The sequence below is a fragment of the Parasteatoda tepidariorum genome, chromosome 7, assembly GCF_982258835.1.
Source record: "Parasteatoda tepidariorum strain Cologne lab strain chromosome 7, Ptep-v5.0, whole genome shotgun sequence".
Classification (NCBI taxonomy): Eukaryota; Metazoa; Arthropoda; class Arachnida; order Araneae; family Theridiidae; genus Parasteatoda; species Parasteatoda tepidariorum.
The window spans coordinates 102,759,949-102,784,968 of NC_141761.1; the positions used below are offsets into that span (position 1 = coordinate 102,759,949).

General features: G+C 31.0%; 1 protein-coding gene across 1 annotated transcript; it reads left to right on the forward strand.

Annotated features, from left to right (window-relative positions):
* Positions 1–82: 82 nt before the first annotated feature.
* On the forward strand, positions 83–24,255 carry LOC107436614 (uncharacterized). Its single transcript, XM_043047970.3, has 13 exons — positions 83–256; positions 2,220–2,422; positions 4,117–4,267; positions 5,038–5,165; positions 7,829–7,947; positions 10,761–10,921; positions 11,009–11,107; positions 14,265–14,361; positions 17,204–17,267; positions 20,762–20,828; positions 21,867–21,937; positions 22,813–22,888; positions 23,952–24,255. Exons 1-13 carry the CDS (start codon positions 83–85, stop codon positions 24,120–24,122), a joined length of 1,581 nt encoding a protein of 526 aa, XP_042903904.2. The 3' UTR covers positions 24,123–24,255.
* Positions 24,256–25,020: the final 765 nt, after the last annotated feature.

Sequence of the window (25,020 nt, forward strand, 5' to 3'; positions counted from 1 at the left end):
GCTGTAATAAACTGTAAAAATAATGTAGTTTTTTTTTACCACTGGTCATAATATATTATTCATTTTCTTTTCCCAAAAAGTGATGGATGTTATCGATCCAAAGAAAGATTCAGCACAAAATTTGCAATCTCAAGACTCTTCCAACACTTCTTCCGAATCGTTGAAAAGGATATCAAAAACTGTTTTAAATGACATTGAATCCAATGGATTGATGATTGAAGATACGGTAACGAACCAACACATTATGCTATACCAGGTAAGTTGGTATCGGTTTATTTTGCAATGTTAGCTCACCCATTAGATACTTCTAGCACTGTACGCATGCTTGTACTTTTTCAATTCCAACTTTTAGTTTCACTCTCTCCCTATATCTTGCTCAAACTTTCAATCGTTAATAAAATACTTTTTATTCATCCCTCAAGTTCAAACACATTTTTTTTTTGAACTTGTAGTGCATGACACTTGATGTTAATACAGTTTTTTTCAAATATTATTTCATTCATTAAATAGGGATGAGCGAAAAAAGAAATGAATTTTCTGATGGGTTAAGCGGTAGACATTGTTTTAAATTTTACTATAAGTGATTCAGTTTTCACATATTTTAAAGATAATATCAGGGATAATTTCCTACTTATAGCTCTATTTGAGCAAAAAAAATAATTTATTGCGCACATATAAATATTTTATATTCTCTGTGTCAGATAAATTCAATGAAGAACATTACGTGATAGCACGTGTGGTCCACGTCACTAAATTTATACTTTTATAGTTGTCCGATACCATGCGCCTTTTATTTTTTCTGTTCCCACTATTAGTTCACACTTTCCCCATATCTTGTTCAAATTTTAAATCGTTAATAAAATACTTTTCATTCATCCATTCAAGTTCAAATACATTTTTTAAACTTGTAGTGGATGACACTTGGTGTTACTACAGTTTTTTCAAATATTAATTCATATTAAATTAATTAATTAATTTCTGTTTTATATGGAAGAAAAAATTATTGTGATTATTTAATAAAAAGTAACTAAAATAAAATTTTTCATTGTTGATCTAAGTAAGAATTTACTTTAATTTTTTTTTTTTTTTTTTTTTTTTTTTTTTTAATATTGTTTGTTTTAGAATGAAATCCTAAAAAAATTTAACACCCTCTGAAATCTTCAATTTTTAAACATGAAGATCTGATTTATACACATTTCATTGTTAATATTACATTTGGAACAAGTAATTCATAGAACTTCTCTATTTAAACAATTGGATACTTGCGAAGGACGTCATCGTAGATAAATTGTGGCATTTGTTGATTCAGAAGCCAATCAGGTTCGACACACATGCTTGACGCGCTTGCAGGTATCAGATTAAATCTGATTTAAATCACATGGTTAGGTATTATCACATCACTTCTTCTCCAGCTGCAAGTACTCAATTATAAATACCATTGTTTCAAGATACAATAGCTTTAAACTCTTTACTCTCACATAAGCTCATGAAATGCGTAAAAAAGGTAAAAAAATTAGTAAATGAAAAAAGCAGGTAAAAATATATACTATACTTAAAATATAGGTTTTATGAAAACACCTAATGTTGTTAAAAAGCATCTATCTTATGCTTTAACTATAAAAATATTAAGTAACCAGCGTAAATTTAAACAGCATTATGAAACAATCTGTTTCTTTAAACTTTTAACTTTTAATTTTTGCCTAACTTACGGCTCAGTTTGTTTCATACGATTATGTGTTCCCATAAAATTATATTTTCCTAACAAAATGACCACTGCATTTATAAAAATATCAGCATCAAAAAAAAATTATAAATGAGAAGCATTTAATCAGTGGGAAGAGCATTCGGGTTCGAATCCCAGCGATGGCTGGTCGATACAAATTCCGCATCCAACTCTCACCGACCACAGTGCTATCGTAAAATATTCTCAGTGGTAGACGAATCATGGGTTATATTCCCCTCGCCACCAGGCTAACCGAGGGAGGTTTTCGTGGTTTTCCTCCTCATGTAACTCAAATGCGAGGTAATTCCATCCAAAAATCCTCCAGGAAGTCAAAAATTCTCTCAAGACTTGATTCAGGGGTTCCCTTGTCTTCTGCATTGGGTTTAAAATTACTCGGCTATGGAGTTGAACACTAGTAGTCGTAAACCCAAAATTGTATCGGCTGTTCAACGACGGTTATTAAATAAAATAATAATTGCTGTGAACTTTTTTTCAGGAAAGAAGAGAAGAAATGAAAGGTGGTAGATGGAAAAAATTAGTTTGGAATGCAGTGATATTCTTAGGTTGTATCATAGGATTTTCCTACCAAACTTATGATTTTCTGCAACATTATCTTACGTATCCCACAACTGTAGACGTGGAAGAAAGCAGCCCTTTTGAAGTCCATCTTCCTGCCATTACTTTATGCAGCAGAAATAGGCAATTTGTATTTCTTTAATTTTGTGTTAAAATGTACTTAAATTTAGTAACTTTTCACTTTTTTTTTGCATAAAATTTTAATTTTCTTAAGTAGATTTTTGTTAATTTTTTTAGTAGTGTTTGCTTAGTTTTTTTTAGTTATATTTACGTTTTTTTAATAGATTTTTTTTAATGTGGAATTTTAAATGCTATATTTCACTTTCTTAAGCAATATATTTCTGACATGGACTTTTTCCTTATTTATTAATTTTTTTTTTAAATTTAGTAACTTTTCGCTTTTTATAATAAGTTTTTAATTTTTATTGAAAAAATATGTTTTTAATGTAGAATTAATTATAAATATGATTTTTCTCACTTTCTTTAGCTAGATTCTATTGGTTTCAATTTTCTTATGGAATTTCTGCTACATTGTGCAACTTTCCCTTGAAATTGTAGTATATTTAACTGCTTTATACGGGATTTTTGACTTCTCTTTTTATTATTTCTTTAGCAAGATGTTTCTTTTAGGGCATAGAATTTCATTTCGTTATGCTAAATCTGTTACTTTTTATCTTCTTTAGCAAGATGTTTCTGGTATAGAATTTCAAGAGAAATGCATGGAAATGCATTGAAACATTGATTAAATAAAACGGGGAATGAAACGAAAGAAAAATAATGCATGGTTTGCTACTTTTCATTCTTTTCAAGTTTAAAAATAAGATACTATGTTTGTCAAAAAATGGTGCTGCTAACATGTAAAAATTTAAACAGTGTTTATAAAATAATCAACAACGCGGAGGAGGACAAAAGCAGCAGAGGCCCATACAAATAGAGTGAGTCTAAATAAGCTCAATGCAGTTTTAATGGCCTGAAATTCACCGCAAAATATTATCTTAGAGTTTCTTATCTCTAGTTTGCCATCTTTAGATGCACGCAGTAACTTTTTTTTTTCAAAATTTGTGAAGAAACATCAGTTGGTTCTTGAGCAGAAAGCAGCAAACATTGTTGTCTCTTTCCGTGTTCCTTTAACCCTTTCACGCAGAATTTTTACTAAGCAAATTTTTCATACCTTTTTCATTATTTTGTATTAATTTTGACCAATAAAAGTGAAAAATATTATGTTTAGCATTTATGTAATTTATGATTATGAGATACAATATGAGACACTGGTGCCTTTTTCTGCGTGAAATGTAAATTCTTTGAAGCATGACTCAAGCAACAATAATTTTTCAAACTTGCACTTATTTGCAGTTATTTAGATCTTAAAAAATTATTGAGGATTGAAATCTCTTTAATTTACAAAATTAATTATCGATAAATTTATATGAATGAAAAAAAAAAATGCAAACTACTTTTATAATTCCGATAATCTAACAGATTTTTGAAGTAACTATTAGACCGTTTTTTTTATTTAATTAAAAAGGGAGAAAATATATTTTTTCTGGTAATTACCGCGTTAGAAAAAATATATATAAAAGGACTCCGGTGTCCCATCTACGTCAAAGGGTTAATTGATTTTTTTAAGTCAGTAGTTTCTCGGATACCCGGTATTAAATCACGCACATTAATACAAAATGCTTATACTTATATCAGCTTTGATTCATAGTTCGGAAAATCTTAAAATATTCTCAAGTATGCATTCCAGCGAATTCAGTAAAGTTTAAAAATACTTTTTTTAAGAATATTTTCTATTAAAAGTTTTTTTCTCTGTTTAGATTCAGTCGAATGAAATTCTGTGCCAAACGCAATGCATCATGTACATTTTTTGAGGACTCAAAACTTTTCTGCGATGAATATCCCCGGTACTGCTTCAGTACACGTGCAGAGGAAGGAATGTATCGTAATTATACTGCTATAGAAATGGGAGTAAGTATGTATTAAGCGTTAGAATTTCTTTAATCGATTTATGATACTTTTCCTTTAAAACATGATACTTTTCCTTTTTTTTCCTTAAAACTTTTTCCTTTTGGTTTATAAAACTTTAATTCCTTATTTGTAAGCAATTACGCTGTTATACTGATTCCTTGTGTTACAACTGTCGTCACAGAAGCTTTAGGTTTATAGAATTTTAATTATTTATTTGCAAACTTTTCGCTGGTTTGTTGATTTGTGAGGTTACAACTGTCGTCAAAATAGCTTTTGGTTTACAAAACTTCAATCCTTTATTTGTAAACTGTTTCACCAGTTTATTGATTAAAAATACGCTTTTCCACTTACGTAAAAGATTCACTGTTTCAACCGTTCTTTCACTCGCTGATTTTCTTCCAATCACCGATTCGTCCTTTTACAATCTTCTCCATTGATTCGCTGATTCACGAACGCGTTAATTCACCTATTGATTAGTTCATAGATTGATTTTGCCTGTTTATTAGTTAGTTCATCTATTCGTTCATACACTGGTTCACGTCATTTCCACCGCTTAAACTTTTAATCATCATTTACTTTCATAGCCTAGTGGTTTTTTAAAAAAAATATTTATTCGAAGAATTTCGAATCTAAACTTAGTTATTGAACATAAAAGAATTTAGTTTTTAAGAAAAAGCCTATTGTCTTGTCTTTTTTTTAGAATTAATAGTCTTTTCTTTAAGGAATAAACAGTAAAAAATAAAAATTTAACTGTATGAACACATTTGCAGGTACCAAAAAGGGATGAATACTATCAATTGACAGACTCGAAATCTTGGCCCGAAGCTGTTGAGTTTTTTCCGAGAATGTATATTGGTTGCGAGATGTCATACGGTAGTCGCAGTGCAAAGAATTGCAGGTAAGAAATGAGTAATGAGTATTAACAAGTTGAATACCATGGGAGTCACCGGTGACCGGCACTGAGTTTGTTGGTAGCGCCACGGGGGTCACCTGTGAAGCCAAAATTATTGAAAACACATAATTCGAGTAAACCGAAAGTTCTGTTTGGTGGAAAATAAAACCAAGTCAGGCCGAAAAAAATACACAAGTTCTACTGCCGATGGAAAAATTAAACGGCTATGCCTTCAAGATAGAAAAATTTCATCAGATGTCATTAGATGTGAAATGAATGCAGCGGGTATTGCAGTAAGTTCAAGAACAATAAGAAGAAGGTTATCAGGATTTGGACTACAAGCTAGATTCCAAGGTAAAAAACATATTTAAATCAAAAGCAACGCGAAAAACGAGTTAAGTGGGTACACATTAAATGGTCAGGAAATCAATGGAAGCAAGTTATCTGGAGCGATGAGAGTAAAATATCGCTCTTTGGTAGTGATGGTAGAAAATACTTGAGACGTAGAGTAGGTGAAGCACTTCATCCTGATTAACTACAAAAAACTCAACAAATGTCATGTTTTGGGCATGTATGTCTGCAGATGGTGTGGGCCGAATTCAAGTGATTGCCTGAATGCCAAAAATACATCGAAACTGTCCTGAAGCCGAAATTGATACCTTCCATCAGGGATCTCTTCCCCAACATCGCACCATTTATTTTTTAGCAGGATTCAGCTCCATGCCACACAGCAAAAGTATGCAAAGCATGCTTTCAAAATAAGGGCATAGATATATTACCATGGCCAGGAAACAGTCCTGATCTCAATCCAATTGAAAATTTGTGGTGACGTTTGAAAATTCTTGTACGAAAAAAACGTTCGTCCAATAAAAGACAAATTATTGAAGCTATAATTGATTCTTGGCACCATGTGATTACGAAAGATGAATTTCAAACTCCCGTTCACTCGATGAAAAGACGCTGTGAAGCTGTCTTAAAAAATAAGGGTTATCCTATTAAGTATTGATTGTGTAAGTATCACTTTAAAAAAATGCAAATCTAAGATAGATCTTACTGTTAGTTGCCTAACTTTTTTGCAATACAGATATTGTAATACTGTATTTATTATTAAATTCTACGTTAAATTACCTTCAATTTGATATATAGAGGTTTGTATTTAAGTGAAAATTAATATATTCTACAAGCTCACAAAGTTGAAAACATGAAACTTTCAAAAAATGTCCTCACTTTTGGCCACCACTGTACATTGGTATCCTCAGGATGCCAAAAATCAGTAGTGTATTTCTTAACTATAGCTGAGATGATTTTAAAAAAATATTATGGCAAATTTTACAAAAATTTAGACATGTAGTTAATAACTTTCTAGTTTATAACTCTTTAAATAAGCCTTTTTAAGCATTAGAATGCACTGCCATAAAATAAATGCACAGCATAATCAAATTTTGTATAATTTGAAAACGCAGTAAGTTATTTTTATGTGCTTTTACATTATTTTATCTTATCCAAATATTTTTAAATTTGTAACAATGTTTTTATTCAATAGACCCTTATTTTAAATGGCATATGTAATATCGCCTAACCATGGCCAAGAATCTGACCTCGTTTTACAGGGCTCTATATCTTAACGGCCAAGGAGGGTATCCCATGTCATTTTTTCTCTTGTTAGATTACTTGGTCTATGCCTCTGAGCTTAAACACCTCTCTCCAAACTTTAACAACACAATCTGTGAGTGAACTTTCAGTCATGATGGACTTAATCAGCACGCCGGTTGTCTAGCACGCTACCGAGCTAGGGATGAATTAGGTACGCTGAAGAGCTAGGGATCGAATTTATGACCCCAAGCTCTCCACCTGTGGAGGCTTTTAATGATAAATGACGCATAGTTCCTTGCAAAACCATACTTTGTTTCGTTTAAGGTCTCAATTTCATTTTTATTTCAATTTTTTTAATCAAGTAACGCATTTCTGTAACTATTTCTTTTCTTGTAATAGTTCAGTGTCATCACGACTCTTTTTTTTTAATTATGTAAAAATAAAAAAACTGAATCTCAAATATAAAAAAGGTTGAACCCCTTAACTAAACTCCTTGCAAATAGAATAGGTGTCTCAAGACTACACGATTTCCTCATTCTCCACATTTTTCCCTTTCTGCTACCTTGGTTTCGGTAAATATGACATTCCAACCTCTCCAGTTTATTTCAAGTTCTTACTGAAACGTAATAAAAAGCATTCCCGCAGCAGCCCGTTTGAGCCACGTTGGGAGAGGGGGGGGTCATGGAGATTACGGCTTCACAACTTCAAGGCCAACTGCATGCTTCTGGCAAGATGGTCAGAAGTGTGCACAGGTTGCCTTTACTTCCCAAACAAACTCGCGCCCATCAATCTAAAATTAAGCAGCCACTGGGGATACCATGGGAGTGAAATGCAAAAATTTGCCGAAACCATGGTAATGGAGAGAGAAAAATGTGGGAAAACCTTGAAACATGAGCAAAACAAATTATTTCTTTCCTACAACTTTTCATATTTTAAATGGGAATTTCTGAACATTGGGAGAGTGACAATAAAGATATTCAAATATTTTTGATCTGTTACATGAACACTCATTCACATTTGACTTCTGTATTTATTTTGAATAATATTCGCGTTGACTTGGTTTCAATTACTTACAGAGACAGTTTAATCCCGACACCATTTACTGATGTTGAAAATTATCCCAATATCTGCATCACCATTGCTTCAGCTACGGAAAAACCAGATTTTGAAGAAGAAATTTACGCGAATTCATTAAGTATGTCTTCAAAATATTTTACAAGCTTTTTTTATTATTGTTTCATTTACGAATGAATCCATGGCATAACCTAGCTTTAAAATATCTCTTTATGTTCTAGTGTTTAAAAATTTCGAAGGATTTTTGAAAATTAGAGCTTCAAAACATCGCAGTGTTTTTTTTTCAGAGAAATCCATGATATAGTTTGTCTATGTAAGTAACTCCCGCAACCATTTGTCTAGTGAGGTAGCTGGGACTATGGTTGCGAGGTTTAACCATTTCAAGTAGGAGTGTTGGGTTAAGACAGGTTACGACTCGGTTCGGCGAGAGAAAAGGAATCAGGGGAGAAAGAAGCCCTCCTCTTTGAAATGCGCTATTTCTTGTTTCCATACCAGCAGATGGCCGCAGACTTCGTGGATAGGGGATTTTTTTCTATCGACAAACTATATCAGACAACTATGCGGCAAGCATGGAATTTTCATTTTCATTTGGTTGACATAGAAATGTTCACTAATTAATTCTTTCTCAAACTCAATAGAAATATTAGTATGGCAAGCTTGTACCCTTAAATATTGAAAAAAAAATCTAATATTTCAGCTTTTACTGAGCTTTTTCCTTTTTCATTCTACCATTGTTCAGGCTCTCATATGCAGCATTTTGTTTGTGTTGAAAATTTAATGATCAGGTCAACCTTTACTTTTAAGGTGTTAAAATATGCATGTTTAAACCGGCGCAAATAAGCTTCGTTTCAGTGATGGTCATAAAAACTAAAATAAACCTTGAGAAGCAGAATTCATCCTCAATTTGAGAACGCTTTCTGTTCTTAATATAGGAATGATGATTCAACCTTGATTTCAGAAGGTTTTTTCAGCCTTGTTTTGTAAAGACAGATTCGCTCTTTATATAAAAGGGTTGTTTATGCAAGCTTAATGCGAAGCTCAAAACGAGTATGCTAGTATAGATAAACTTAACATTGTTTCAAGCTTGTATGGTTTATCTGCTAATCATTTGCAAACCTTGTTGCTGACATTAAAATCAACATTGTACTGCTATCTGAGTTGCGATGACTTTTTTACGCAATGCAGAAGTTTTAATAAAGAAGTGGATCTATTTTGCAAAATTAGCTTGAACAAGAAACGAGAATGTCAGAAAAAATACCTAGTATTGATTTAAAATCAAATTTTTAAAAAAATATTTTTCAAATGAAAAAATTATTAGACATGTTAAATACTTTTAATGGCTTTTTGAGTGAGTAATAAATTTTCGATCACTTACAAAATTTTGAGCTTAGAATACTAGAATGCTCCACATTTCAGCAGAGCTCTGTGATGGATAGCGACACAATTTTCAAAATTGTTCAGATCAATTCCAGCAAAATTTATTGCCTTTTCATTGCAATAGCTATTTCAAAAATTTTCTAATTAGCTAAAAAGCAGAGTCTGGTGGCTCAGGGAATAGAGCGCGTGCCTCCCATTGAGATGATACAAGATCGAATCCCAGCGTTGGCTGACAAATACATTATCTGCTCTCTGCTTTCCCCGACCACAGTGCTAACGTGCAATATTTTCAGCGATTCCCTTGCCGTGGAGATAACCGTGGGAGGTTTTGTGGTTTTCCCATCCATGGCTTTGTCGCAAATGCTAGTGATGCCATTAAACAATCCTCCATGGTCGTAAAAATTGCAGCCCTTGTCTGAGTTGCGTTCAAAATTACAAGGGTGCCAATAATGTTTGCCCGAAAGTTTTTTTTCTTTGATATAAAGAGAAAAAAAAACAAATTTTTTTAACTGGTCGGTAAGCCTCATTTCATACCATTAAAGGTAATAGAATAGACATTAATTGTTACCTCACTTGTCTAGTTAGCAACCATGTAGCGAAGTCAAAAATGTAACTAAGTATAAGCTAGAAATAGACTGCAATTCTAGAAATCTTACTGCTTCGTGTATGATTTCTTTAGTTTCAGCCTGATAAAGTACATAAGACGTTACATTTTTTATACTACAATGCCATAGGTGTAAATTGATACAATCTTAACATCACTCTTTTTAAACACAAAACCTTTAAACTTCTAAACTATTAGGATTATTAAACACAAAACCTAAACTCCCCAAATTGATTTCAATCGACTCAGCGGAAAAACATACACCGAGAAAAAAAAACTCATTTGTCTTAACAGTAATATTTCAGTATCTACTCTTTTTCCACAAAAACCTGAACTTTTTACCACTCACGAAGAGGAGGGTACTTATTAATTTCTTGCTTGGTAGAGTTTTCTGTTTTGGATGACCGGGTTAAAACTCTATTCTTTCTCATTTTTCTTTCCTTAGAAATAGGCTTGATCATTGGTACTAAACCTGAAGACTACTTCTTTCCATTTGATCCAGTTGTTGTGCATGCAGTTGTTTCGGATGACCGGGTTAAAACCCTATTCATACTCCTTTTTTCTTTCCTTAGAAATAGGCTTGATCATTGGTACTAAACCTGAAGACTACTTCTTTCCATTTGATCCAGTTGTTGTGCATGCAGTTGTTTCGGATGACCGGGTTAAAACCCTATTCATACTCCTTTTTTCTTTCCTTAGAAATAGGCTTGATCATTGGTACTAAACCTGAAGACTACTTCTTTCCATTTGATCCAGTTGTTGTGCATGCAGTTGTTTCGGATGACCGGGTTAAAACCCTATTCATACTCCTTTTTTCTTTCCTTAGAAATAGGCTTGATCATTGGTACTAAACCTGAAGACTACTTCTTTCCATTTTATCCAGTTGTTGTGCATGCAGTTGTTTCGGATGACCGGGTTAAAACCCTATTCATACTCCTTTTTTCTTTCCTTAGAAATAGACTTGATCATTGGTACTAAACCCGAAGACTACTTCTTTCCATTTGATCCAGTTGTTGTGCATGCAGTTGTTCATAACAGAATGCAGTTAGTAAACCCATTTGTGGAAGGATACGTTATGGAAGGAGGAAAGCAATACAATGGCGATGTTTCACTGGTAATCACTGATTTTATTCAATATTAGTTGACATTAAACTAGAAAATGATTTCATAAAAAAATACTTTTTGCTACTTTCTGCTTCAGAATGAAATTATAAGAATTAAACCACCTTACAGCACCAACTGCTACGACTATGTTTCTTCATGGAGAGCAAATAATGGGACTGGACCTCTAACGCAATCAGTAAGTTAAGTTTTCTCAAAAATCCACTGTCTGATTACCTTAAACTGGAATTAATTTTAAACTACCAGAATTAATTTTAAAGTACCATCTCGTGATTTAAAGTGAACAAATAACTTGCGTATTTTAATTTTAGTACTATCTCGTGATTAAAGGGACGAAGTAACCAGTGTATTTTAAATGTAGAACTATCTCATAATTTTAAGTGAACAAATAACTAATGTATTTCAATTTTAAACTGTATGAAAGTACTATCTCGTGATTTAAAGTGAACAACTAACTTGTCTATTTTAGTTTTAAACTAAATGAAAGTATTATCTCGTGATTTGAAGCGAATAAACAACTTGTGTATTTTAATTTTAAACTATATGAAAGCACTATCGCGGGATTTAAAGTGAACAAATAACTTGTGCATTTTTCGTTATAAAATTTTTTAAAAACTGTCTTATTAGCTATAATTCTCCTTTTCTTTTCTTTTTTTTTTTTTTTTTTTTTTGGTGTGTATTTCTTGATTCCAAAACAACCCAGTTATCAGTGTAAGATTAATTTTAATGTTAGTAACAACATTTATCACAAAACCCAACAAGGTTTATAAATGATAAGCAAATAAACGATGCAAACTTGAAGCAATGTTTAATTTCACTATGCTAATTTACATGCTATGAGGTTTTCAACACAAGCAAAATGTTGCATACAAGAACCTGGACAAAGATAGAATGAAAAAAGATAAAAACAAGGTTTACAGTACACGCTAAAAGAGGATGATTTTTCTTTTTAATAAAGTTTTTAGCATGCTTTTATTCTATCTTTAAGAAAACAAACTTCGCATACTAATATTTCGATTAAGTTTGAAAATGGATAAATTAGTAAACCTTTTTATGACAACCAAATAAAAATGAAAAATACAAGGTTTGCCTTTAAGTTGTCTACCATCTGGGAATATATAGCTGAAATAACGCTTCAAACAATACAAAAATTGGGTCCCAAATGCTTTTTATTTTAAGTATAGTGACGTTTTCCAATAGGGATATTTTTGCTGTTAAGGAGGAATGGGCAAAATTTAACAGTGATGAATAGCTGTTATAAAATTACAAGAATCATAAAATTAGCACATTGTTTTTTTATTTAACGTTGATCTTTATGGCGGGAAAACCTTCGAAAACAAATTTAATATTATTATTTAGATGCATTAATGAAAATAGAAATCCAAGTTGGTTTGTACGAAGAAATGCAGTTTTCATGTGATAACTTTTCATGAACTCTCAATATTTTCTTGAACTCTAATTAAAAAGCCTTCAGTTAAGAATAATCAGTGACAAAAGCTTGCACTTATTTGCTGTAAGTAAATATTTTTTATTTTCGGTAAATAAAGGGGGGTTAAACATACATTCTTCAGTATGTACAACAAATCGTCAATAAGATTTTTTTTTCTGGGCGCATTCAGGAAATGGCAAAGCTATTTAAGAAAAAAGACATAGCGGCGTAGCGTTTGAATTTATATTTCAAACTTCTTTTATGAGTATTGTTCTTTTTTTAAGAAACTGTTAATTTAAACTGTGTTTTTAAATTTCTTAATAACCGCGCAATAATTCGTAATAATCGCATTACAAACATAGATTCGTAATGTGATATCGTCCATTTTCATAAGTCACTTAAAACATCTATTAAATTTATCATTTTTGTTCTTTTTTAAAAAAAGAATAATAATTTGTAATAATCACGTTATGAACATAAATTCGTAATGTGATATCGTCCATTTTCATAAATCACTTCAAACATCGTATTAAATTTATCATTTTTGTTCTTTTTTAAAAAGAAGAATAATAATTTGTAATAATCACATTATGAACATAAATTCGTAATGTGATATCGTCCATTTTCATAAATCACTTGAAACAGCGTATTAAATTTATCTTTTTTTGTTCTTTATTGAAAAAAAGAACAATAATTCGTAATAATCACATAAATTCGTAATGTGATATCGTACATTTGCAGAAATCACTTGAAACATCTTATTAAATTTATCTTTTTTGAAAAGACTTAAAGAGTCAATAGTTGCTCTCACAAGGTTGCCACGGAAACTAAAATTTTATACTCGTGGTAATAAACTAACGTTGTAAGCATTTCAAAACTCACTTTTTTGATGAAAGATCTGCATACGAAGACATCGTCTAATATATAACATGCGTGATGATCCCGAACCCGAAGACCGGGACTTTGCCCGTAATGATTTGCTCAGTGTTGAAATAAGTAAGAAAAAGCAAAAGCGAAATTCCCCATCTGCACGGTATTTTTTTTACCACAAATTTAACAGTTATTCTATCTAAAACTAATTATCGAATATTATTTTTTTATTTCATCTTACTACATGTATATGTTGCTATAAGTTTAGTAGTATTTACGCAGCAAAACAAAATGAAACGTAAAGTTGTTCACCCGAAACAGTGATCGTGCTTATGGTTTTTATCAACATATTAGTAAATTCTTTTTATTTACATTCGTTTTCTACATTCAATGAACATTTTATAAAAATAATAAGTTTTAAAAAACGAAGTTTAGCTTTGCAATTAAATTCTTCAAACATTAAATATACTATTTTGGATATACATTTATGTCTTGGATGTTAGTTTTGATTGTTTGTTGAATGATTTGATAATTTTCCAACACCTCGTTTATATAAAGAAATAAAAATATTTAGAACGTAAAGAAACTTCCATAAATTTTCTTCCACAGGAAAATAAACTGTAATAGGGAAATTTGCAATGTACATGATGTCAGAATCGTTCCACATAGATGGTTCCAGATGGTTCACATGAATGGTTTTAGATGATGCATACAGATGGTTTCAGAAGGTGCACATAAATGGGTTTAGATGGTGCACATAGATGGTTTCATCGCATTTCTGATATATAGTTTTCTACACATATCCATAATGTCGAATTTATGTCTTACAGTTTTTTTGCGCAATGGTAAAGTAAAGTTGAGAATCCAAAACAGCGGGATTGGCATCACTTACGATTTTTCAACCCGGAGAAAAATATGCGTCTAAATTTTGTAAAGTACTAAAATAACTTATTGAAAGTATGCTTCTAAAACATTAATTGAGTAAATTTAATTTTACATTTTCAGAATGAATTAACTTTTTGTTCAATTTTTAAAGGAGTGTATTGAACATTGTAAATTGACAACTGTCAGATCGTTGGACAAATGTGTTGGTGCCAACATTTTCTATTCTCATACAGAAGAGCTTTGTGAACGTAAGTAATAAATACATAAATAAGTAAAATTTTACAGTCTCATTTGTTTTTGATTTTTAGAGCAAACATCGTTAAGAAATTTTACTTATTAATGTATATATGATAATTATTCATCGTCTTAATATTTAAGTACTAGCCGCAAAGGCGGCCAGCTGTCCGCCACGCTAAAGGTTTCCACAAATAAAGTTTTTTAAAACATAGCAGGAAATCTGAAGATTAGTGGACAATTAAAGTGTTTCTGTTCTGCAATTTTGTCTTCATATCCAGTTCTGCTGCAGATGTGTTATAGCTCTTGAGGATGTTTGAAGATGTAACTTTGCTATGGTAACCTAACCTATAATATAACTATCAGGTGGAGACTTGTTTTTTTTTTCTTAAAAAAAGGCCTCAGAAATTGTAAAAGCATACAAAAGTTGCTTTAAATACATGAAAAGAACACGAAAACGAATTAATTTCTTATGGTATCTATTTCTCTATAATTTTTTTATGGTATCAATTTCTATTTCTATATCGCTACAAAAATTAACGTCGGGTAGACTATATTTGAGGGTGCCCCTTGATTCTCGCCAAGTTGTGATCGCCAAGCTGGGCGATGTTGAAACCCAATCGTGATTCTCAACGGTTTAGATTTTAGCGTTATTAATGTTCAACGGTATACGTAATTTCAGAGGTCCATTAGTTCTTCGTTAGATACCGGCTGGTAAGGTTACTTTTACTTCTGGTCAATAAGATCGAAGGTATGTGGGCAGTCATAAAAAGGGACTTTATAAAAAAATGTCATCACCAGTTCGGTACCACAAACGCCATTTTCGATTCATATTTCGCCGAATTTATGTGACGATGGAGGTACACAGATTCTATTCACGATAAATTTAGACAGTATCTAACTGTTATTAGATAATTCTGTGCACCTAAATCTGAGAATATTCAAGCTTAATGAAGAAGTGAGTTGTTGTTTTTTTCCTTTTCTTTCTGCACCTACTCCATTAATTTTTGCTTCGATTCAAAATCCTTTTTATTGGATTTATTAATTTTGCTTATATTGGGTTCATTGCAAGCTTTATCCGATGTTTTGTTGAAATTTTCCAATGTTTTTTGAAATATCATTATGTTTCGGCCGTTATTTCTGTTACCACGGTGTTCCGCGCAAACAGGAATAGCGCCAAACATAAGTCACCAATTTCGCCAAGGGGCATCCTCAAGTATAATTTTCCCTTATCGTCTTCGCTTAAGAAAAAAAAAAGAGAGTGGAAAGAAGAAGAAAAACTTATTATAACAATTATGAACAGCGATAAATATATCAAAGCGTAGCGTTCTATTTACGTATCTAATATGTTGCCACATTTTTAGTACAAAAGTTAAAGTTTTATCCACTTTGATAAATGTAAACTAATGCGAACCTTACAATTAAATTATTAATTCCTTCGTATATTATTGGTTTAAGTTGTCGAAAATTAATGTTTCATTTGTAAGGTTCGCATTAGCATACATTTATAAGAGATATGCATTTTTTAATAGTTTTTTGAATATGGCTCTTTGAAGACGAAAAAGCATAGATTTTCTTACAAAATGACTGATAACTAAAAAACTAATCCAAATTTTTGAAAAAGAAAAAAAATACTTCTTCATTATGTCAAAACACAATTATGTGTCGAGTTTCGAGCCTGGGCGAGGCTTCTGGGGCGATATATTGTGATTACAGACACACACACACACACACAGCCGCTTTTATTATTATGTATAGATAATATGCTCATAACTTTGAAACTGTTAGCTTTATTGTTTATTTTTATCGTTGCTTTTATCGCCTTATTAGATCGATTTATCGCCTTTATTATTATTAATTAAGCATAACATGTTCATAACTTCGAAACTAGTAGTTTTATTGTTTAGTTTTGTCATTCCTTTCATAGATCTATAGCCTAAATATTCAAGCGTAACATGCTCATAACTTCGAAACTGTTAGTTTTATTGCTTAATTTTTGCCATTACTTTCATCGATTTATCGCCTTTATTATTAATCAATTAAGCATAACATGTTCATTATTTCAAAACTGGTAGTTTTATTGCTTAGTTTTATAATTACTTTTATCGATTTATCAGCTTATCGTCTAAATATTTAAGCATATCATGCTCATAACTTCGAAACTGGTAGTTTTATATTTTAGGTTTATCGTTACTTTTATCGATATATCGCCTTATGTAAATAATTAAGTATAACATGCTAATAACTTTGAAACTGTTAAATTCGCTACATCTGTGACATCTAGCAGCAAAAGGAGGCATAACTTTGGGTGGTTTTAACCTAAGTAAAGAATGGTGTATTGAAATCTGAACAATAGTCCTTTCAACATTAGTAAAAACGATAAGCACAAAATCATCAGTGAATATTCTCTTGTCGGAAAGGACCAAAAAAATATTTTTCCCTATTTAAAAATTGAAATATCATAATATATCATAATACAAAAATCGTTCAGCAGAGGTTTAATGTTTTAGAGTTAGAGAATATCACAACATGGAATGGAGGACATCAAATTCAACGGTATCACAAAATGTTTTTGTAGTAGAGGGAGTTATTGTTATATCAGCTATAGTTGTAGCGAGAGTTTATAGCAATATCAATGGAAGTATGTTCAACTGACGTTATCTTATCGATAAAAAAAAAAGTTAGCGTGTCCTATAAATAAATGTGTATTTTTATTAATTATTATCATTTACTTAAAAAAACGTATTTTACTAAAATTATTCACGGGATCTTTCACTTTAATTGTTGTTAAACCTGAATTGAAATTGTAGTCCGCGAACAAATATAGATTGATTAAACGTGCTTTAAATATTACAGATGAAATTACGGCTACAGATGAGATTATCAAAGACTGCACACAGAAATGCCAGCCTGCCTGCTAGTAAGTATTTCTTAAATTTTCAAGGGGCAACTTTATTACTAATATGCAAAATAATGCACAAAAATTTTTACAGAAGTATTAATAAGTACAGGTATTACGATTATTTTTATATGATTTTTATATAATCTTTGTGCGAAAAGATATTAGCTGACATTGATTATGATTATACTTTATTTGACAGCAACTAATCAGAAAATAAAAAATAATCATTAATTAAACCTGAATATATATATATATATATATATATATATATATATATATATATATATATATATATATATATTATATATTTATATATATACATATATACAGAGAGAGAAAACGTTGAAAGGAATATAAAGATTTTTTAGAAGAGAAATAATTAAAAAAAATAGTAAAATGAAATATTTAAAAAAAATTTTAAAAAATAAACAATTTAAAAATTGAAGAACCGGAAAACAAAATAAGGAAAAGATATAATCTCGTCATCACCTCAAGCGATTATGTCCTCAAAAATTTGCTTTCTAATATTATATTAATATAGTCAAAGCAAAATACATCAATAAAATAATATAATAAGCACCTTAAAAATTTGAAACAAAAAAAGAACAAATTAAGCAAAAAATAATTTTAAAAAATTTAAGAAATTACGGAATAAAACACAAAATGTAAATAGAGTAGCGAATTCATATGTACTTCCACGCACTGGCATCTGTCAAAATTCAAATATTTTTCTAACAAGTTAGCCAGATTTACAAAATATGAATATAGAAGCATAAATAGAGGAAAATGGGGTCATTTTACTGAACGTTCTTGCTGAAGTACTGAAGCGCGTTTGATTTCTTAGTTACCTTGGATTGGCTCCGAAACTGGATGTGTGCAAGGTCATAATATTATACTGGATAATTCAAAATGCATAATTAATAAGGTTTGGGGCCGGGATAGCCTGGTCGGTAGGGCGCTGGGCCCATATCCAAGAGGTCGTGGGTTCGATCCTCGCCGACCGAAGACTCCCCGTGTAGTAAATGGTGACTGATGCACGTTAAATCTGTCGAGTCTCAAAGTCCTCCATGTTCCCACAGCAAATCAATACCTCTGGGGGATCCAGGAGTTTCCTTGTCTTCTGGATTGGTTCAAAATTACAAGGCTACGGAGTTGAACGTTAGTAGTCGTAAACCCATGAAATTGGGTCGGCTGTTCAACGACGGTTATAAAATAAAATGAAATTGATAAGGTTTGAGTCACGATGGCTCAGGAGATAGAGCGTTCGCCTTCCAATGAGGTGAACTGGGTTCGAATCCCAGTCGATACGGATTCCGCATACTGCTTGCAGCAACCACAGTGCTGACGTGAACTATCCTCAGTGATAGACGGATCATGGGTTGGAGTCCCCTTGCCATCAGGCTAACCGTGGGAGGATTTCGTGGTCTTCTTCTCCATGTAACGCAAATGCGGTTTAGCTCCATCAAAAAGTTCACCACGAAGGTAAATTTGTCCCAGCACTCGACCCAGGAGTTCCCTTGTCTTCTAGATTGGGTTCAAAATTACAAGGCTATTGAGTTGAACATTAGTAGTCGTAAACCAATAAAATTGGGTCAGCTGTTCAATGACGGTAATAAAATTAATAAGGTTTGAGCCGTGGTTTCTCAGGCAATAGAACATTCGCCTCCCAGTGAGGTAAACCAGGTTTGAATTCCAGTGATGGCTGGTGTCCCGGCTCATACCATACTGCTCACGAAAAAATATACTCAGTGGTATACAGATCATGGGTTAGAATCCTCTGGCATCAAGCTAACCGTGGGAGGTTTTCGTCGTTTTCCTCTCCATGTAACTCAAATGCGAGTTAGTTCCATCAAAAAGTCCAAAACGGAGGAATATTTCCTCCCAGTACTTCCCCCTCGTCTTCTGAATTTGGTTCAAATTAGAAGGCTGTGGAGTTGAACATTGGAAGTCGTAAACTCGAAATCTGGTCGGCTGTTCAACGAAGGTTGCAAAATAAAGTGAAAATAATAAAGATGAATTTTAATATAAAGTTTTAATATTGATTAAAACCGGGTAAACTTAACGGTGATTTGTAATAATCAAAATTTACACCACTATCAAGCAATTGTCTTCACTTCTGATCCCTTTTAAAGAGCCATAAAAAAACCTATTACCAACGAACCTGTGTGAATTATTTTGGTTTCATTATTAGCATATTTTGTTCCAATTAAAACATTACTAGTTACAGCAGCGGTAGTAGCCATTACGAAAACTGATTAGGAATCACTGAAACTAATAAGACTAAAACGTTCTTTTTACGGTTCCTCAAAATGAAGAAATACTTAAATCCATTAATTTTGCTTTTTTTTTAATTACACAACGTTTTTTTTATTTCACTTACCATTTATTCTAAATTACTTATAAGAGCACTTTTCAAAAACTTAACTTTAGCATAATAAATGCATGGTTTCAATAGAACAAATGTGTAAAAGGTAATCTTCTTGGAGAAATAATCACTTTGAAATTACCATGACGTTTTTAATAACACAACTTTATTCAGACATAACACATAGAGAACTAAATTACATAATACAGAAAAAAAAATATTAACATTTAATAATCACGTGACTTTGTGCTGCCATGTATATTTCATTTTGAAAACTACTTTAAACAGAAGCTTACTCCTCCGCCATGAGCCCTTAGGGGATTCATAAAATCTTATTACATTCATTCAAACTTTAATTTCAAAGGTAGAGCAGCAAAAAATCAATTACAGAAAATTTCACGTTTAAGAATCTTTACACAAATATTCAAACAACTTTGAATGAAATAAATGTGAATCGTAGCTACAAACAAAATTAACTATATAAAATAACTAAATGACCCTGTCGATGAAATGACCCTGTCGACGAAATGATCCTCACGACGAAATATGACCCTGTCGACGAAATGACTTGTTGACGAAATTGCCCTATCGACGAAATAGCCTGTCGCCGAAACGACCCTGTCGAGGAAACGGTCCGTCGACGAAATGACCAAGTCGAGGGAATAGTCTGTCGATGAAGTGGTGTCGGGAACTGACCTGTCGATGAAATGAATGCGACCCGAACAAATGAGTTCGTGGTTGGAATAGAAGGAAATCTTTTAAGAATAATATATATCGCACTATTGTATTGGTATATTTTGCTTTGGCTATATTGATGCAATATTAGAAAGCACATCTTTTGTCTTTTTTTACCGAAATTATTATTAATTTTTTTAAAATTTTTTATGTTTATTTTTATATTATTTTATTTATTTTTATTTTATTTAATATTATATTATTCTTATTATATTACTTTTATTATATTATTTTCTTTATTTTAATTTTATTTAATATTAAATTATTTTTATTATATTATTTTTATTATGTTATGTTATTTTGCAACATTTCTGAGCAAGGAATTCCTCTGTATTCTTTATAATTGTGTGTTTATGCTTATTGTTTTACTCCAAGATAATAGTATTTTTATTTTTTATTTTTTTTATTTAAGCGAGAGAAAATATGAAGTTGGATATCGTGAAAAGCATGGTTCAAAAGAAGAATTTGATTCAAGTATTGTAAGGAGACATTGTTTAATTATGAATTTCTCATTATTTCTGTTTAATGATGAATTTCTCAATTATGATATTTCTTTTATATTTGTTTCGTTTTTGCTTGCGTGAAACACTGTAAAGTACTCGAATAAAAAAATAACATAAAAAATTTGTTTTACGGAATGTTCTTGTAGTTTTTAAATCAATTCAGAAGACAAGGTGGACTTTCGTGGCAAGTATTGGGGCAAACGGACATGAGCATCACAAATTCTTAGTTTTTTTTAAAGAAATTAATTTAGACCGAAAGGATACTTCTGCAAAAAGTTTTAAGACAAAAATAAAGAAATAACATAAAAACTCATAGCAAACGGACATTGGTGTGACAGATTATTATTTTTTCTTTTTTATTTAAAAATCAATTCAGAAGGAAGAGCTAAATCTGCATCAAATTTTGACCCAAAAATAAAAATTATAACAAAGAGCTACAGCAAACGAATGACTTGCATTGCAAATTCTTAATTTTTATTTATTTTTTTACTTATTTACTTATTTTTTTAAAAATCTTTCCAGAATGGAAGGATACTTCTGCCTCAAGTTTTTAGACAAAAATAAAATAATGATGCTAAATCAGAGCAAACAGGTATTTGCACCACAGATTCTTAGTTTTTATTTATTTTTAAATATCAATTTTGAAGGAAAAAACATTTCTTCATCAAGTCTTAAGAAAAAAGTAAAAAAATAAATGTAATTAACAGCAAACGGTCATTTGCATATCAAATTCATTTTTTTTAAAGAATCCATTTAAAAAAGAAGGATATTTCTGCATCAAGTATTAAGACAAAAAAAGTGCAGTGCAGAGTATTCTTTTGTTTTTAAATGAAGATAGGTAGATTTTTAGTAAAGGGGGATATGATGAACATCTCTAGAGAAATATTAAAAAGATATTATGATATCGAAATGTTATTGGTGCGGTAGTTGTTTCACATAAAGAATTATTATCGAAATCTTAATTGAACACAATGTTTTCCACTACTTGCATCAAACATTCACTCTCTTTTTCAGTGTACAGTGATCAATAGAATGAATGAATTGGAAAATAGTTCTTACGCTTATGGATCGGTAGAAAATTGTAGGTAAGTACATTTAAGAAAAGCTTTGAGCCTATGGTTCGGCTTAACTCTTTACCCATAAATTACTTAACATGGTTTTTCGAAGTTCTTTCGCCAAGGAAAATAATGAAAGGCACAGTGTAAGTGCCTTTTACTTGAAACAAAGCTATAATTTTAAATTATATTTTCCAATTTGTCGAAATGAATTATATGAACTTTAGAATGGACAAATAATTTAAATATTTTAAAAGTTATTAAGCATTTTTAAAAATCACTAATTTTGGCGAAATTTTCTAACCTAGAATAAATTATCAAAATCAAAGTCTAATTAGTATTTTTTCACCTTTTTATGAGTCCAAATAATGCAGCTTTGATGTAAGTTTTTAAATGTTAAAAAATTAGACCATAAAGTCTATTGTTTTCTAAAAGCTGTGACTTTTCTCCATTTTGATCGAACTTTTGCGCCATTTTCATAACTGGCATGGAGAGCGCCAGTTAAAGATAGGCTAAACTTAACCTAACAGTCATGAAAAACTGTTGCTAACTCACAGCAGTTATGAAAATAGAATATTATTAGAAAAAAAACGTAATATTGGGTTGCACAATGTCTGTTTTTTGTGTCATTTTAAATTGTTAAAAAAATTTAAAATAAGATTTCTCGTTAGTATTTTGCTTTTTCATTATTTCTGTATTACAATGCTTTTTTCACAAAATTTTATTTCCGAAAAATTATCAACAACAGGCATAGATGAAAATAATGCTTATTATTTTCCATTTTAAAAAAATTTACTCAGTAAAACAACGGAGAATTTCAGAAATAGTTTGTAAGAATGTCTAAAGATCACATTGCGTGTTTTTACTTATTGTGTAAATAATAATTTAATCATAATTTCTTTCAGGTTAAAACAGATAAAAGTGACATTCTCTTTTGGAAGGTTTCGATTAAGACGTCAAATCTATAATCAGCAATATCAGGTACGTTCCTGTCACCCTCATTTCTGAAAATATCAAACAATAACGCTCTTCAACGATGTTTATTTTTTCAGAATTAACAATGAATAAATGCAACGTTCTTCAACGATGCTTATTATTTTAGAATTAAAAATAAATAAATGCAAAGTTCTTCAACGATGCTTATTATTTCAGAATGAACAATGAATAAATGCAACGTTCTTCAACGATGCTTATTATTTTAGAATTAAAAATAAATAAATGCAAAGTTCTTCAACGATGCTTATTATTTCAGAATGAACAATGAATAAATGCAACGTTCTTCAACGATGCTTATTTTTCAGAATTAACAATAAATAAATGCAACTTTCTTAAACGATGTTTGTTTTTCAGAATTAACAATAAATAAATGCAACAATTAAACACTAAAAAAAAGTTACTATTAGTTTTGTAGCTGCTGTTGTTTCTAATCCTTCATAATATAGCCTCAGCTATATCAAATCCATGACTCCAAACGCTCAAAGTCACACACCAAAATTGGTCGCAAGAGAATGTCCTCCAAGAGAGCGAAAATGTCCTCCAAGAATGTCCGAAAGAGAACGAAAGAAAATTCTAGACAATCAAAGATGTGTTCGGGGGACTATAATTTGTAAATTCTAGAACAAAGTAAAAACATATTCTTTTTCCATGATCACCACCCTTCAAATCTAAAACTCTTGTCAAAAATACCGTTAAAAAGTGTACAGATTGGGGAAGTAAATTGAGAGATTTTGCAAAGCGTTATGGTTCCCCCTATCTATAATGTCAACATTATTTGAGCCTCACAGCTCGTGCGCTTACATTTCCCTACTAACCGCTAAGAGGTAGAAAGTAAGTTTAGCGTTATGATTAGCATTCTCTTAATATATTTAAGAGAGGCAAAAAACATTATCGAACATTTTCGAATGACTAGTAAAAATTGGAGGCATAAAAAATCAATTTGATGAAATTCATTTCATTGTTATGGATTTTTCTGAACACAAAAAATTCTTTTTTAATGCATTACTAATACTTATAAATGTAATAAAGTCTGAATTTCGTTTTATAGAGAGTAGAACTATTCAGCTACATTGGAGGATATTTGGGACTGTGGCTGGGATTGGGCCTCATCTCTCTTTTTGAATCCCTTACAAACATCGTATGTTATCTTTGGAGAACAAGACGAGTCAAATACTCATCAGTTCAAAATCTTCAATCTAAAAAATCTTCTTCCAAATAGCTTCTTCTTACTTGCTTCTTGATTTTCTATAATGCATTTTACACTTAGACATCCTGTTTTGTTATTAATTTAAACCTATATTTTATTTTTTCATAATGTTTTGTCTATATTTACAAAAAGTATTAATAAAACTGAAAAATCATCTAAATGTTGTCGGATTTTTTTAAAATGACAGAGGAGAGGAATTTAAATATTCTTAGTAGCTTTATTCAGTAACAAGAACTATTTTTTAAAAACTTACACTTAAATTCAAAACTCCTTCCCTCCTTCCCTAATGAAGTAGAGTGCTTCTTTTTTTCTGCAGTTAGGGTAAATTTGAGGAATGCGCGTCTGAATTACTTCTGAGCAAGCACAGCATCCAGAATTTACATTGCATATATAATTCTATTATAAGGCTGGATATTTCGTGACTTTTTTTACGGCAGCAATTCTAAACTCATTTCTTTTTGAAATGTGGGTGTCATATTTTCCAAAAAAATACCCATTTCTGCCTGGTAGTAAATCAAAATGTTTGGTTTTATAGTTTTTTGCACGACATGGTTTTCCTAAATCTTTCTTCGATATTAGAATGTGGCTGAGATAGTTTTCGAAAATACCTGTGTTTGCATAGAAGTATTTGAATAATTTTTCTTTAAAATGTTATTTAATAAAAATTACGCAATTTCATTTGCATATTTAATTCTAATTAGAAAATGGACATTTTGAGGATTTTTTTATAATATTTCTAAGCTGCGTGATTTATCTTAAACTGGTTTTATATTGAAACATGAGTACCATGTTTTTAAGAGATACCCATATCTGCCTAGAAGTATTTATTGAAACATAAAATTTAAAAAAAAAAGGATTATTTTAAAAACAAGAAATTTCTTTTGCATGTATAACTCTAGTAAGAGAATGG